Source organism: Ovis canadensis, chromosome 15, assembly GCF_042477335.2.
Source record: "Ovis canadensis isolate MfBH-ARS-UI-01 breed Bighorn chromosome 15, ARS-UI_OviCan_v2, whole genome shotgun sequence".
NCBI classification, from domain to species: Eukaryota; Metazoa; Chordata; class Mammalia; order Artiodactyla; family Bovidae; genus Ovis; species Ovis canadensis.
Window position 1 is genome coordinate 50751476 of NC_091259.1, and position 14944 is coordinate 50766419.

The following is a 14944-nucleotide window of genomic DNA, read 5'->3' on the forward strand; positions in this document are numbered from 1 at the left end:
AGGCTTTATAAGCTCTTCCCTCCCACCCGTGGCACTTGAACATACTTCTCTTTTTGTCTACTCTTCTATTCCGCCTCATTTTTAAGGCTTTTGCCTGCTTCTGGACCCTTGGCCTCATTCATTCTTGCTTTCCCAGGGCCTTACTCTCTTAGTTATCAGCTCTTTCTCCACAGTTTATTCTGTTGGCTCCTTCTGCATTGCCCTCAGACAGGGCACACATTTCTTTTGTCAGGAAAACAACTCTTGCTGTCCACCCCCCAAACCACCACCTTCTCTTCTCATTCCTTTCACTGCCAAACTTCTGTAAGTATAATTTTTCTTATCGTATTACACACTGTTACACCACAAATGCCTGGAAAGCAAGGACCGCAGCATACAATGGTCCCTATCTGTCAGGTATCTAGCCCAGTATGAAGTAAATGAGACACTGACTGTGCAGCCTAACAAGCCAGGATTCGAATCTGGGCTCGCTCATGACTGTAAGTGACCTTGGGTGAATTACTTAATCCTGCTCATCTTCAGCTTCCTCATTCGTACAGGGTTGGGGGTGGGTGATAATACTCATCTTCAGAGGATCTGAATGGACATTTTTCCAAAGACATACAAATGGCCAAAGGTATATGAAAAAGTGCTCACTCACCCAGGGATCGAACCCAGGTCTCCCACATTGCAGGCAGATGCTTTAACCTCTGAGCCACCAGGGAAGCCCCACTAATCATCAGGAAAGTGCAAATTGAAATCACAAGACATCACTTCACACTTGTTCGAATGGCTAGTATCAAAAAGACAAAAGGTAACTGTGGGAGAGGATGTAGAGAAAAGGGAGCTCTTGTGCATTGCTGGTGGGGATGTAACTTGGTTCAGTCACTGTGGAAAACAACATGGAGGCTCCTCAAAATATTAAAAAATAGAACTACCATATGACCCAGCAATCCAATTTCTGGATATATTAGAAGGAATAAAATCATTATCTCAGAGATACCTCATTGTAGCATTATTCACAATAGTCAAGAAATGGCAGCAACCTAAGTATCCATCTACAGATGATGTATATGTTATAAATATAAACATTATATACATAAACATTAAATATCACTCAGTCATGAGAAAAAAGTAAATCCTGCCATTGCAACAGTGTGGATAAACCCTGAGAGAATTATGCTAAGTGAAATAAGTCAGAGAAAGATAAACTGTATGATCTCACTTATAGGTAAAACCTTAAAAAGCCTTACTCATGAAAACAGTAGAATAGTGGTTACCAGAGGCTGGGGGTTGTGGGGAGGTGGCAGATGGGAGATGTTTGTCTTCCAGATTTAAGAGGAGAAAGTTCTGGGGATCCATTGTACACTGTGGCAACTATAGTTAACATTACTGTATTATATCCTTGAAAGTTGCTAAGAAAGTAGATCTTAAATATTCTCACCACCAAAAAACAAAACGGTAAGCATATGAGGTTATGGAGGTGTTAACTAACACTAACATGGTAATCATTTTACAATAGACTTGTGTATTAAATTACTGTGTTGTACACTTTAAACTTATACAATGTTATATGTCAATTATAGCTCAATAAATCCAGCAAAAAATAATGCATATCTTGCAGTGTTGTTATGGAGATTATATGAGATTATGCTCATAAAACCCCCTAGCGTGGTGTCTGGCAAAGGGCTGGTTCACTTCCCACTTCCACTCCTGTCAGGGATTCAGTTGACTTGAGTCACCAAATGGCCTCCCATGCGTTTCAGTCAGTGTTCAGTGGCATGGCGTCCACTTTTTGTTCTATTTAATTGTTATTCTTTTCTTTGCCTTGTGTGTTTCAGGTTCACAACCAGTATCCAACTGAGTTTGAATTCAATCTCTATTACTTAAAGTTCTTGGCTTTCCACTATGTGTCTAATCGCTTTAAAACATTTCTCCTGGATTCAGACTATGAAAGATTAGAGCATGGTACGTGTTTGCATGCCCTTGTTCAGTCTTTTTTTGTTAGTGTTATGTATTTTTAATTAAAAACTCTAATAAAATAATCACCCCCAAGTGTGGCAAGGCCACTTTAGTGTTTTATTCTGAACTGTGAAAGTATGATGGACATGAATGAGTGAGATTTTGTGCTGTGCCAGATCTTGGGGACTGATAATGGTCGTCATGTAGCACCTTTGAAAACGTCAGTCTGCTAATTACTATCTTACTATCTCCACGCAGTAGCACTGTTTGTGGAGAAACACCTGGCTCCTAGCTATTCCACCCCTGGTACACGCTGGTAGGTTACTGCTCCCCTGGAAGCAGTTTGCATAGCAGTTATGGCCACGGGCTCTGGAGCAAAGAGAATACAGTTAAATTTCAACACTGCCAGTTACCAGCCAAGTATCAATACTTAGGATAGGTTAGGTTCCTCTCCGAGTTTTCTCAGTTTCCACATCTTTAAAATGAGGATAATAATAGCACACACCCCTTTTTGGACCAGGATGACCACATTAGCAAATATTTGTAAATTTCTTAGCACAGTTGCTACCACATAGTAAGAACTCAATAAATTTTAGATAGCACCATTATTATAATTTTTAATGGCAGTAACAGTTCTAAAGAATAGATTCTTGAAAGCTTGTCAGCCCCTGTGTAAACGTTCCCCAAGGGATTTTACGTTCTTACTCTGCTGTTGTTATAGGGAAGGGGAAACGGGGATACATGTGAGTAGTTTTGTTAAGAAGACAATCAAGTAAAGAAAAGCAGTATGTTATGTCTACTGTTTATTTTCAGTATATTATACATACTGAATATTCATAAAGAGGATTCTCTTAATGGCTGAAAATATTTACTAATGTTCTGAGTTTAAAATATGAAAGCAAGAAATACTGTTTTTCAATGCATGCTATTAAACTTGTCTAGTACAATATTTCATACTTTTGGTAAGGGAGACAGCACTGGTGTGACCATTTCCTTTCCTGTTTGTACTTCCAGACCTTTGTTGACTCATAAAATTGTCATTCCACACATCACAATCAGAAACCTTAATTTTTTAGTCACCCTTGTGTTGGGAAGACATTAAGTAGAGCTGGTTACAGTGGACATTAGAGTCACTCAGAGAACTTTTTAAAATGACTTTGATCTGGGGCCTATTCTCATATTCTGTAATTGGTCTGAGGTGAGACCTAAGTACTAGGACTTTTTGAAGCCCCTGTTTTTTTTGTTGTTGTCTTTTTTAAATGAGTGGCCAGGGTTGAGAACTACTGTTCTGCACTCTACACTTAACAGGTAGAGAAGAAACATTAATTAGTATTGGTGCTAGTTTAGTCTCTAAATCATGTCCAGCTCTTAAAACTCCATGTCTAGGGGGCCCCTCATATTATAAGATTTTGTGCAGCCTTGAGCATGAAACATTATCTTATGGTAAATAAAATGCCTATTAACTTTTGACTGAGTCTTTTCATTTAAAGCAAGAAAAGCCAGAGGGGCACTCTCGCTGGCCTTTTAAAGAAACACCTCCTGCCTCATGCTAACACACCTTCCTCTCTATTAAAACAAAGCAGGCTCATGTAAGTAACAGACTGAAAGGTACAAATATAGTACCTGAAATGCCACCCTCCCCAATTCAGCTTTTAACTCACCCAAGGATACAGACCACACCCATCTGACATCTACAGTCTCCCTAACCATGATGTGTGGTGTATGTAAACTACCAAACAAAGAAAACACTTTAAATGGCTTCGTAATAAACAGCCAGCAACTTTATAAAGAAACATAAATTTTTGTTTTTAACTGAGTCTCATCAAATCATTTCCCTTCCAGCTTTTTGGAAAAATGTGTAGAATGTCTGCTGGCATGGACCTCTGTGAATCTAGATATAGACGTGGGATGTGGCCTGGAGGGGCGTCATGATGTATTGCTAAATACTTGGGAAAACTTCAGCACATGTTTTCCTTCCATTTGGATTTGTTTCCATATAGCTGTGAAGCCCATTCCTATCTTTAGCTTTGCTACAGTCCTTTCCTATCTCCTTAGTTATTTTCTAAGGTTTTTGCCCATGCAGTGATGTTTCTAGAGCCATACAAAAAGCTCCATTTTTCATCTGCTACATGCATCACATTTTTAAGCAAACTGTTGATTTATTTGACTTTTGTTTTGCTGATTTTTTTTTCCAGGAACTTTATTTGATGATAAAGGAGACAAGCATGCCAAAAAAGGAATTTGTATTTGGGAGTGTATTGATAGAATGCACAAGAGGAGTCCCGTTTTCTTTAATTATTTATATTCACCAGTGGAAATAGAGGTAAAGAAAGCAAGCATTTATGTTGCATTTTTGGAATATTTTTGTGTTGAAGTTTTCCTTACGTTGAGCGTATATAAGCTGTTTAAGCTTTTTATAAACATTTGACTAGGTTTCATACCAGAAGTTATTTCAAAGTTGATACACTTTGGGTTTAGATTATGATGCAATGAAGTCTGTTACCAAATTCTTGACCAGAAAAATTAGGAGCTGGCCCCCTAGACATAGAGAGGATAACTTCAAGAAACTCAGAGCAAATCAACTTGCCCTGGAAAGGAGAACAAACAAAACTTAAACCCTCAGCATACTGTCTAAGCTGAAAAACCTAAAGTACTTCAGAAAAGACTTCCCTAAGTCCATTCATACCAGAGCCATGGAAGAAACCCTATGAAAAGCAGGAAGGTTGGAGCCCAGCCAAGAAGGTTGACTTCTCAGGGACAGCCATGCTCTGCCATGCCGGTCTACATGAAATAGGCTCTGCAGTGGAGCGGAGCTCTCCACCACCACTCACGGGCAAAAAGGCCAGACCCTGGGCCCCAGAACAATAGGACCCCACCTTGGCCTTTCTCCACATGCACCCTCCTTATGAGGTGTGTGAGAAACCAAGGGTACATGCTCAGATGCTCCTCCTCCATCTAGACCACACTCTGGTACTTCAGAATTCCTTGCCCAAATTCAAATTACTTGCCAGACCACTTCCCTAAGCCAGTAAGTACACTCCTAAGCCGAAGGTCCACTAAGGAGTAGCATTTGTCAGGGAGCAGACAGTTCATCTGCAGGGCTGGGGTATACGTGCATGTTCGTAAGAGACCTTCAGAGTGCAGGACAGAGCTGAGCCAGGAGCAGCAGAGGTTTAGGCCAACAACTGGGAACTGGGACCAGCCTCCCCCAGTGCCGAGGAGTCTGAGAATTCTCAACTGAAACCTGGCCTTCTAGGTCGTTTGGAAGTTATATTTGTCAGGGTAGGAGGATGGAACACACTTTATCTAATAGTTATATTGATGTGTAATGTTTAAATATATAGACATATGTAATGAGAACCTCTGTTCATCCTCTTCCCTGGACCCTGCAGTGTCGGGGGCTGGCCTGCCTGTAAGCTTGGGCTACTTTGAGGTCAGGATAAAACTACATTTCAGAATTTTCTTCAAACAGGCCCTGAAGCCAAGTGTAAATGTTTCCAGCCTCAAGAAGTGGGATTACTATATAGAGGAGACGCTTTCCACAGGGCCCTCTTATGACTGGATGATGCTGACCCCCAAGCAGCTGCCCTCCGAAGACTCTGAGCTGGCCGGAGGAGCCAGGCCCCAGAGCCAGAGGAGAACCGTGTGGCCATGCTACGATGATGTCAGCTGTGCTCAGCCCGACGCTCTCACCAGCCTTTTCAGTGTAAGTCAGCCACGCAAAGCCAGACTCCCAAGGCTCTGGGCCCCTGAAGGCACGAGAGGCCTCGGGAACCTGGCTGAGTGAAGCCTGGTTCACCAGCTCCTGGCTAGCATTCTTGCCAGCACCGTAGAACATGTGGAAACCAGACCGGCTCCCCAGCATCCCTGGAGATCCAGGCACAGGGACTGGAAAACAGTCTCAGTAGAAGGGAGTTTTTCATCATTACTAGGAAGCATTCAAGCAAGTAGAGCAGTTCGCAGCTTCCCGGCTGTTTCATCTGGCCAAGAGCCGGAGTCAGGCCTGGGTTATGACTTCTGTGGGTGCCTTACTTCCCCCGGTCAGAAGTGTGGGTAGCTGATGGTCTGATGGGAGTACTGCCAGCCGTCTTCTGCAAGTTATATTCTGGAGTGAAGCCACTCTGGCAGTAACCCCCATGAGGAGAGCAGCGGCCCTGAGGGAAGGGTTTGAGCCCTGACACAGGCCAGACAGTTCCTGAAGAGCCTTCTCCATTCAGTCTTCCCACCAGGAGAAGCGTGTGCGAGAGCGCCGTCACAGAGGCCGCTGCTCTGCTCTCAGTCTCCCTGGCCGAGGGAAACGCCAGGCTTGGGCATTTCTTGGTTCATTCTCCCTACATCTGGTTTGAATCATCAGAGTCAAGGGGTTTCTCTGTCCAGGACAGACTTCTCATCTACCTCAGCTATTAGGGTCTGGACATAGGCCTAGTGCTTGACCTTTTGCTGTGGCCATCAGATTTCCTATGGGCTGGCCAAGGGTAAAGGTGTTCGGATACAGATTTCATCTCTCTATTTAAGCCATCAGTACAAAGAGGCCCGGTTACAGATCCTAATAAATCATCTTTGCCACAGTGTATCACACCAGCTAGCACTCCCGCCACCACCATTTCTGGCTGGGAGGCCTCTGAGGCCCTGGGCTCACTGCTCAGAGGAGCTGTGGCTCTGGGGAGCACCGTGATTTCTGTGAAAGACTTGGTTGGCCAAGAAGTTCGTTTGAGTTTGTCTGCTGTTATGGAAAAGCCCAAACGAACTTCTTAACCAACCCAATACTTAATCTGTAAAAAAAAAAAAAAAAAAAAAAACCCTTTTAATTTCTCTGTAGGAAATTGAAAGACTGGAGCATAAATTGAACCAAACCCCTGAGAAGTGGCAGCAGCTGTGGGAACGGGTAAACGTGGACCTTAAAGAAGAGCCCAGAGCAGACCATGTGAGTTGGCAAAGCCCTTTGAAGAGCTGCTGCTGAGCTTCTTGAGGGCACTGGGTCAGCTGGGGCCTCTGCCACTCGTAACCCAGGACGTTTATGGCCAAAGAGAGGGGTCATGCCTTGAGGGTCCAGGGCAGAAATTTCCAAACGACCGAGTACTTCCTGAGTGTCTCACTCTACCACAGTGATATGATACTTATGTTCAGTGCCCTAAATCCGGGGGAAATTACTGGTTTTTTTCTATCTCAGCACCTCTGTGGTTTCAGCTGATCTTCTGCCACAGGAGGGGAGGGAAGAAGGGAATGCCAAGATCTTGTTGGCTCCAGAGAAATAGGGAAAATGAAATATTTTAAAACAGTAAAATATGCCACTCTCTGTTGCTCACCCCCCCCTTTTTGTTTCTAAATTAAGAAACATTTACTGTAAAAATATTTTAATACCAAATACTCCATTTTCTGCTTCTCACCGCCCCTTAAGCTGTAACATGTGGAATGGGCTGTGCTGAGCCCCTGAGCATCCACACCTTAGCGTCCTGTTAACCTGCAGTGAGGCAGTGGCGTCCAGCTCATGCCTGCAGGCTCAGGCCCAGAAAACACGGCTGATACACAGGGAGGCCACTGGCCAAACCCACAGCAGGTCGGCTCCAAGTGCAGCAGAGGGAGGTTAGGACAGATGAGAGCACTTGAGGAAAGGAGAGGTGAGCAGGGTCAGATGTCACAGAGGGGTCAAGGAGAATGGAGTATAGAAGAAAATGTCCTCGGACCCTATAAGAAGGGGTCCTTGAGGCGCCATTTTTTGCCTGCAAGTGGCAACTCAGGGGCTATTATCAGACAGGCCACAGGTGGATGAAGTCTTACTGCTTTTTTCTAAGAATAAAATAGTTTGTTAATTTTTTTGATTATGAATATGAGATATATGTATTCCTTTAAGTATGTATTCCTTTATAACACAGGAAGTTATAAAATAGAAATCACCCAAAATTTATAACATAGAAATAAACCACTATGCCTTCAGACTTTTAAACACATATATAAAAGGGATTTACTATAGACGTAGTTTTTAAACCTGCTTTCTTTTTTCCTTAATATATGGTATGCGTGTCCTTCCATTTGTCGCATATAAATCAGCATCCTTTGTAACAGCTGTCTAGAATTCCGTTGTTCAGAAATTTTTTTTTTTTAACTAGCCCCATAATGATCAACATTTAGGTACTTTCTAGTTTTTCGCTATGTTAAAAAAAAAAAACTCCAAGGTAAGCATCCTTTTATACATATTTTATATAGACATAAATATATGATCCAGTTTCTTTCTTGAGGTAAATTTTTAGAAGTGAAATTACCAGATTAGTTACTTAAAGTCTTTGTAAAGCCTTCCTACCTCCTGTTCTTTTTCAGCCCCAGAGATACCCTTCAGGATCCCCAGGAACTGTGTCCACCAACCTCCCTTTTTATCAGAAGAGGCCTCAGCTCCACCTTCCAGAGAGCAACGTGGCAGAAGAGCAGAACACTGGTGTCCCCCCATCCAACGGGGTGGACCGCAGAGCAGCCACGCTGTACAGCCAGTACACGCCCAAGAACGACGAGAACAGGTAGATGCTGTGAGCCCTTCCAGGGGGTGCAGCAGAGGCTCTCCCAGCCCCCCTCGAATCAGCTGGGCCTAGGCCGTGCCACGTCTATCAACTTAAAAGGGATCCGCTTTAATTCTTTGTTTCTGTTTTAAATGTGGTAGATGGTTCTTGGAAGAGGAAAAGTCAAAATTATAACTAAAATAAGGCCGGAAGGTTGTAGTTTTTTGTGGTGGGCCCTACTATCTCCTATCTGCCTGGTCTTTTGAGGGAATGTGTGTTAGTGAGCACTTCTCCAGTGGCAGACTTCTGAGATCCAGCACATGCTCACCCAAGCAGAAAGGAATTTACTCACGTGAGGTGAGAAGGCCAGGATGCACCAGTTTCTCACAGTACCTTCAGGCTTCTCTCATTCACCAGCTCTGCTGCCTGTACAGGCTGCGTGAACCCCAGCATGGTACAAAGGATGGCTACTGAGAGCTCCAGACCTCACAAGCTTGGCAATCCCAGCAGAATGAGGCAGTCTTTCCCTGAGAGTCTAGTAGAGGAATTCTGGGGGGAGCTCCGACTGATCTTTTTTTGATCATCTAGGGGAAACAGAGTCTTGACCAACAAAAACAGCAGATATTGCCTTTACAGCACGTAGTAAAATCATATTAACCGCCATGTCATCATTACTTCTAGGTCCTTCGAGGGAACGCTGTACAAAAGAGGGGCTTTGCTGAAAGGCTGGAAGCCCCGTTGGTTTGTTTTGGATGTAACAAAGCATCAGGTAATAAACACCATCACAGCCTGTAGCAGTCACTTCTCCCCAGGCGAGGCTCCGTCCCTGGCTGTTGTGTGACTCCCAGCAGACACGCAGAGCCCCCATGCACAAAATGCTTCCCTGAGACTTCTCACCAGCTACCTGGGGGCTCCTCTGTGGAGCCAGTGAGAGGGCACCCAGCAGCCCTCTGAGAAAGTGCGGGTGTGTGCAACAGAGGCAGTGACCAGGCGCCCAGAGCATCAGGAGCAACAAAACTCTGCTTTCTAATGCTCATGCATCTCCTGCTGCCTGCTGTCCACAACCAGGCCGGGGGAGGACCTCAGGGTTTCAGCGTATTGCGTACCACATGCACACACAGAGCCCATGCCTGTGAACACTCTCCAGAGCACAGATCACTTCATCTCAACAGCACAAAGCATCCATTCAAAGTCAAGGGTGTTAATTTATTCAACAAACATTTCTTGAACACCTTCTCTGTGCCCATCCCTGTACTAAAGAAGGCATCATTATCCCTCAAAGGTGACAGCAACAGAGGAGGAAGGGAGCTTTAAAACAGGGAGAAGGGGATGTGCCCATCCAAACCTGAAATCCGCAGTGGGCAGACACTAGCCTGGCCCTCCCAGACCATTCTGGGAAGTCGTTTCCCCACTGTTAGGTTCTTTGCTATGGCTCTAGCTCCCCTACCCCTGCTCTCCCCACAGTCCTTAGAGTCAGAATCTTTGCTTCGGTGATCTTGGAGGGTAGGGGGACACTATGCAAACTTCCAGCCTCTTTGCATCATTCACTGGAGAGTCACAGGTCCTCCCATGGTCTGACTGGAGACTCTGCCTTAGAACTAACCAGTCAGCCCTGAGCAGGTTCTCAGTGCATTTGTGTGTGACATGGAGTCTACTGAGAAAGACACGGGCTGTACCCCAGCACGGTGCTCTGGTTGGAGCTGCATCTAGAGGACTCCTGCCAGATGAGCACTTTATGTGGGCATCAACCACCTCTCACTCTGCTCAAGGAGTTTCATAAAGGCTGCACAGGATCCTGTTGGATTACAGATACAGAGATTTTTTTTTTTTTTTTTTTTTTACAGATATGCAGTGGAAGCCCTTTTCAGGCAACTGGACTTTAAACAGCACTGTCTTTGAAATTAGAGCCTACATTGTATAGAAAAGTCCCATTAAACCACTAAATAAAACATAGGAGAATGTCATGATGTTTCTATAATTTACAGTTACATCAAATTATACTTGCATTCCTGACAGTCTCTTAGATTTAATGCAAAAGGTATACGGGTTTCTATTTGTACTACTCCTACCATGCCTGCAGAGAGAGGCAGGGAAAAGTCTGAGTTCAGAATCACAGTGACGGAGGCACCAGACACATTTCTGCCATGCAACTTTCTGAAATCCGGACTGATTTAGTTCAAGTGAAATCCAGTCCTTACACATAGTAACCCTCAGTCAAATGTTGAGCTATTCACTGTTTTTCAAAAATCACTTCATATATAAATGCTATTTGGAAATTAGCTTTTCAGATATAGCATAGCTTGAACATATTTTCCTGCCAGTTCACATATATCTTATTTCTTAAATGTTGTATAGCATTCCATACTATTGATGTACCATCATTTAATTAACCAAGACCCTACTGACAGGCAGATACATCTTATCATTAGCTGATAGAGGGAGTGCCGAAGGAAACCTCTTTGTTTGTGTGTCTTTGCATGCTTGTGGGGGTGTTTCTGTAAGATAAATTCCTAGAGGTGAGAAAGGTGTATCAATAGGTATAAGCATTTTAGCTTTTAGTTCATATTGCCAGATTGTCCTCTGATAGGTTTCTGACTAATTATAACCCCACAAACGGTGCTTATGAATACCTCATGCCTTCCATTCAACCTGAATATTGTCAACCATTTTAAATATTTCTTAATCTAAGTGAAAAGTGAAATCTCATTGATTTCATTTACTTTTGATTGTTTAGGCTGTTCACCTTTGCAGATGTTTATAGGTCGCTCACATTTTTTCTGTGAGTTGCCAGTTGAAATCCTTTGACCAGTTTTCCATTAGGTTGTTTATCTTTTTCTTCTCAATCTCTAGGAATTTTGTATACATTCTAAACATTAACCCCCCGTTCATATGTTCCATATATTTTTTACAGTTGTTGATGTTTTTATTCTTTTACGTGTAATACGTTTATTCGAATTTCAAAAAATGTGTCTTTTTACCCTTTCTCCCAGCTACCTAATTCTTCTTCCTAGAAGCAGACAGTGTTTTTAATTTCTTGTCTGTTCTTCCAGACATAGTTGAGCAAGATATGGGAAAAGCCTACCTTTTGAAAGCCCTGCTGTCTCCCTTTCCTGGGTCTCATATCCCATGTGTCCTTTGGTTCCAGCTGCGATACTATGACTCCGGTGAGGACACTAGCTGTAAGGGCCACATCGACCTGGCTGAAGTAGAAATGGTCATCCCTGCCGGTCCCAGCATGGGCGCCCCGAAGCACACGAGTGACAAGGCTTTCTTTGATGTAAGCTGACCTTGTCTTTTCCTGGCTCTTTGCACATAATCCCTTACAGTCAGTCCATCCACTCCAAGGATGACAGGGCCTCAGAGCAGTTGATGGTAACTACAGACGGGCCACAGCCCCACCCTGGCTGTGGGAACTGCTGCAGAACCTGAAGCCAGCACTCTTAATCCCCAAACCTGACCTCTCCCCGCTGTCCTTATGGCTCATAAAGGCTGCGTGTTGCTTTGCACAAAAGACTCCTTCAAAAGGTATCCAACTACACTTGGAAGCAGAGGAACTCCTTGTTAAATATTGTTATTCACTCACCACCTTCTGTCAAAAACAGATGTTACTTCCCTTTTATATCTTTTTGTCTTCAAGCTTGATCATCCAAAAAAAACATCATTAGTCACACATGATGACTGTCTTCCCTGACATCTTCAGCAGGCCTTGGGACATTTTATGGGCCACATGATAGGGGACTTATGTAGTCCCCAGAGCCAAGCAAGACTTCATACAGAACACAGGTCATACTCTAGTGCCCTGCTCAGGCTGTGAGGCCGCTTCCCTGACTCGGAACTCCCCGTGAGGCCCCAGCTGAAGACTTAGAGAAAGAGATGGGAAGGGAATGTGAAAGCCAGCCCCACCATGATGTGGATGAAGCTTAGTCTTCTTGGCTCCTTTGCTGCATGGCTGCAGTGCATGGGTGAGGCAAGAGGCTCCAGCTATTCCACACTCTCTTAGTCAAGAAGGTGCAAAGTCAGGCTTTTCTGGAATATCTGTTTTCTCTGCAGACCCTTCTGTTAAGATCCCCTGTGACTCTGGGGACCAGGAAAGTAAAATCATTTCTGTAATCAATGACAGTACAATAGTGGAGAGCAGAGAAATACGGAGGTTCTGGGGTAGCGTGAAAAGGGAAGGTCACAGGGATTGATTAGCTCACATGACCAAACCTGTACACTAGCCCTGCCCTCATCTCTGCTTCTCTTCCTTTGTTTTTGTAGCTCAAGACCAGCAAACGCGTGTATAACTTCTGTGCCCAGGATGGACAGAGTGCCCAGCAGTGGATGGACAGGATCCAGAGCTGTATCTCTGATGCCTGATACCCATGGTCAGCCCACACAGGAGGAGGAGGAAGGGCTTGTGCTGCCAGATAGGGAAAAAGTGCATGAATCCTTGAAGAGCTGACAGCTTCCTGCTCAGTCCTGATGAGTCATCCTGGGGCCTGAGGTTCTCCTGCCCTGACTTAGTCGTTCCCCTCTCGGCAGTTGCTAGGTCGTCCTAGCCGAGTAAGTGTGTCACACAAGGCTGGTCAAGAGCCCCAGGCCCTCCCTGTGTCTTGCACTAGGTTGTTCTAACCTAGTGGTTAGAACAATCCCTCATGGTTAGGGATCAGAAGAATGCTTCCTGAGCCATCTGTCACCCATCCCCTAGGCCGACCCATCCCCTAGGCCGAGCGGCTACCACCCACCTGGGTCCTTCTTCATGAAAGCTGGATCCTTTCTGTTCTCCAAGGTCATAACTTCCTTGGAAAACTTCCTGACAAGCAAAACTCAAAATCCTCCAAGACTATCTTCTGTTCTGCATAGGTTTCCCGTTCGAGGCTCCTGCTCTTACTGCCCAACCTTAGAGATACTTGGTTCTCTGGTGCTGCCAAAGGTGCTTCCAGGATCCCTGCTCGGCGCTGGGGTTCACAGCAAGACCACCAGTGCTCAGGCAGGCCAAGGGGCCCACAGAATAGCCTGATGGGAAAGATTGGCCAGGGAATGGTGCAGTAATCACCAGGCCAATGCAGGAAAACACAGCTTCCAAAACACTGAATTTTCCTAGGCCAAAGGTGCCCTGAGGATCCAGGACTTCGTGGTCCCATGTATTCTTCTGCTCCCTGACAGCTTCTTACACAAAATAACATGCAAAAAGCTGGATGCACTAATTCACAAAACAGCCACTTGCACTGAACTCTAATAAAGTGAAGATGTTGGAGAGACAGAAGCCAGCTGTTCATGAGCACACCACCCGTGACAAGGGCTGTATAGACCGCGGTCACACCATGGCGTGACTGGAGGATACCCAAACAGCACCTCTGCACGTGAACTTAAGGACTTGTTTAGTTGTTAGATTTTCTGTACTTTTGATAACCTGTGTTTGTCCAGCTTGAGATACAGGAATGCTGTTTGCTCACAGTGAACAGAGACCGCTTTTCTGCAACAGCCACTGTGGTCAACTGGAGTCGTAGGTAGCTAGACCATCACATTTGTTTTGAAATGTTAATATGTTAAATACCAAACTAATGTTTCAAAAATATGTATATATGATTTCTATACCCTTGTTTTTCAGGTAGTCTGCTTATAATTTAATATAAAATTAACTGATTCATTCATAAGATTTCAGTAATTTTAAAATGGTTCCCTTTTTAAAAAGCCACTTCGTAGATGAAAAATCAGATTTTCAAATTTAAAATTATCTACACACTAGGAAACAGAACTGTGTTAATATATAAGAAATTCGGGGGTAATAAGAATGAAGGATTTTTCTATCATTTTCATTTTATAAATGGCCACCTGTGAAAATGGTTTTTGCACATTATTTGTATTTTTCTTTGTATATGAAATAATTTTTTGTACTCTGTAAAATATGGAGCCCACTGTACCTTCAGCTATTTGAGACTACACAGTGCTTCTTTTGTAACTGGATTCTTTTAACTTTCATGAAGGCACTACATGCCTTGTATTCACTAACCACCTTGAATTAAACTTATTTCTTAAGAAAAAGCATCCCTCACTTATTGAAATAAAGCTCATTGTGCACTGCGGGACACTCAGGAGGCAACACTCATGATTCATACATGGGACTAAAAGTTCAAGGGTAAGACACAGCATAACCCATTTCTTGCCTTGGTTCTATCAATGTTGTCACTGCTCTTGGCTCAGGAAGTAACCAGACACTGGAAACGCTGGCCTCAGCTTCTGGGTTCTGAACACACTGCTGCAGAGTTTAGGGAAGAGGCCTAAGGCTGCCACTCCCACCCAGTGCCTCCGATGAGCTGTGTGAAATTGGCTAAGTCTTTTACCTCTTCCAGGTTACAGTTTCGCCACCTGTGGCATTTGGCAATTGGCAAGAATTTTAGGCAGGAGAAATCAAACGCTAGTTCAGAAGCAGATTTTTCTGCTTCAGGAAATTGTTAAACAGCACAGTCTGGACCACACTTCCTCTCATTAAGCTCTTAGAGTTTACCTTGGGGACCCCAACTACATCTGGA

General features: G+C 44.0%; 1 protein-coding gene across 4 annotated transcripts in view; it reads left to right on the plus strand.

Annotated features, from left to right (window-relative positions):
* SBF2 (SET binding factor 2) overlaps positions 1 to 14456 on the plus strand; it is a 500673-nt gene extending 486217 nt beyond the window's left edge. For 2 of the 4 annotated variants that reach the window (XM_069554404.1, XM_069554405.1), the window contains 8 exons: positions 1821 to 1947; positions 4137 to 4264; positions 5414 to 5647; positions 6761 to 6865; positions 8257 to 8450; positions 9111 to 9198; positions 11575 to 11706; positions 12690 to 14456. In XM_069554404.1, the coding sequence (XP_069410505.1) occupies positions 1821 to 1947; positions 4137 to 4264; positions 5414 to 5647; positions 6761 to 6865; positions 8257 to 8450; positions 9111 to 9198; positions 11575 to 11706; positions 12690 to 12788 (1107 nt within the window). In that variant the 3' untranslated portion in view covers positions 12789 to 14456. Of the gene's footprint in view, positions 1 to 1820; positions 1948 to 4136; positions 4265 to 5413; positions 5648 to 6760; positions 6866 to 8256; positions 8451 to 9110; positions 9199 to 10273; positions 10394 to 11574; positions 11707 to 12689 lie in introns of those variants that run through there. The other 2 variants (XM_069554406.1, XM_069554407.1) reach the window with 1 other exon arrangement.
* Positions 14457 to 14944: the final 488 nt, after the last annotated feature.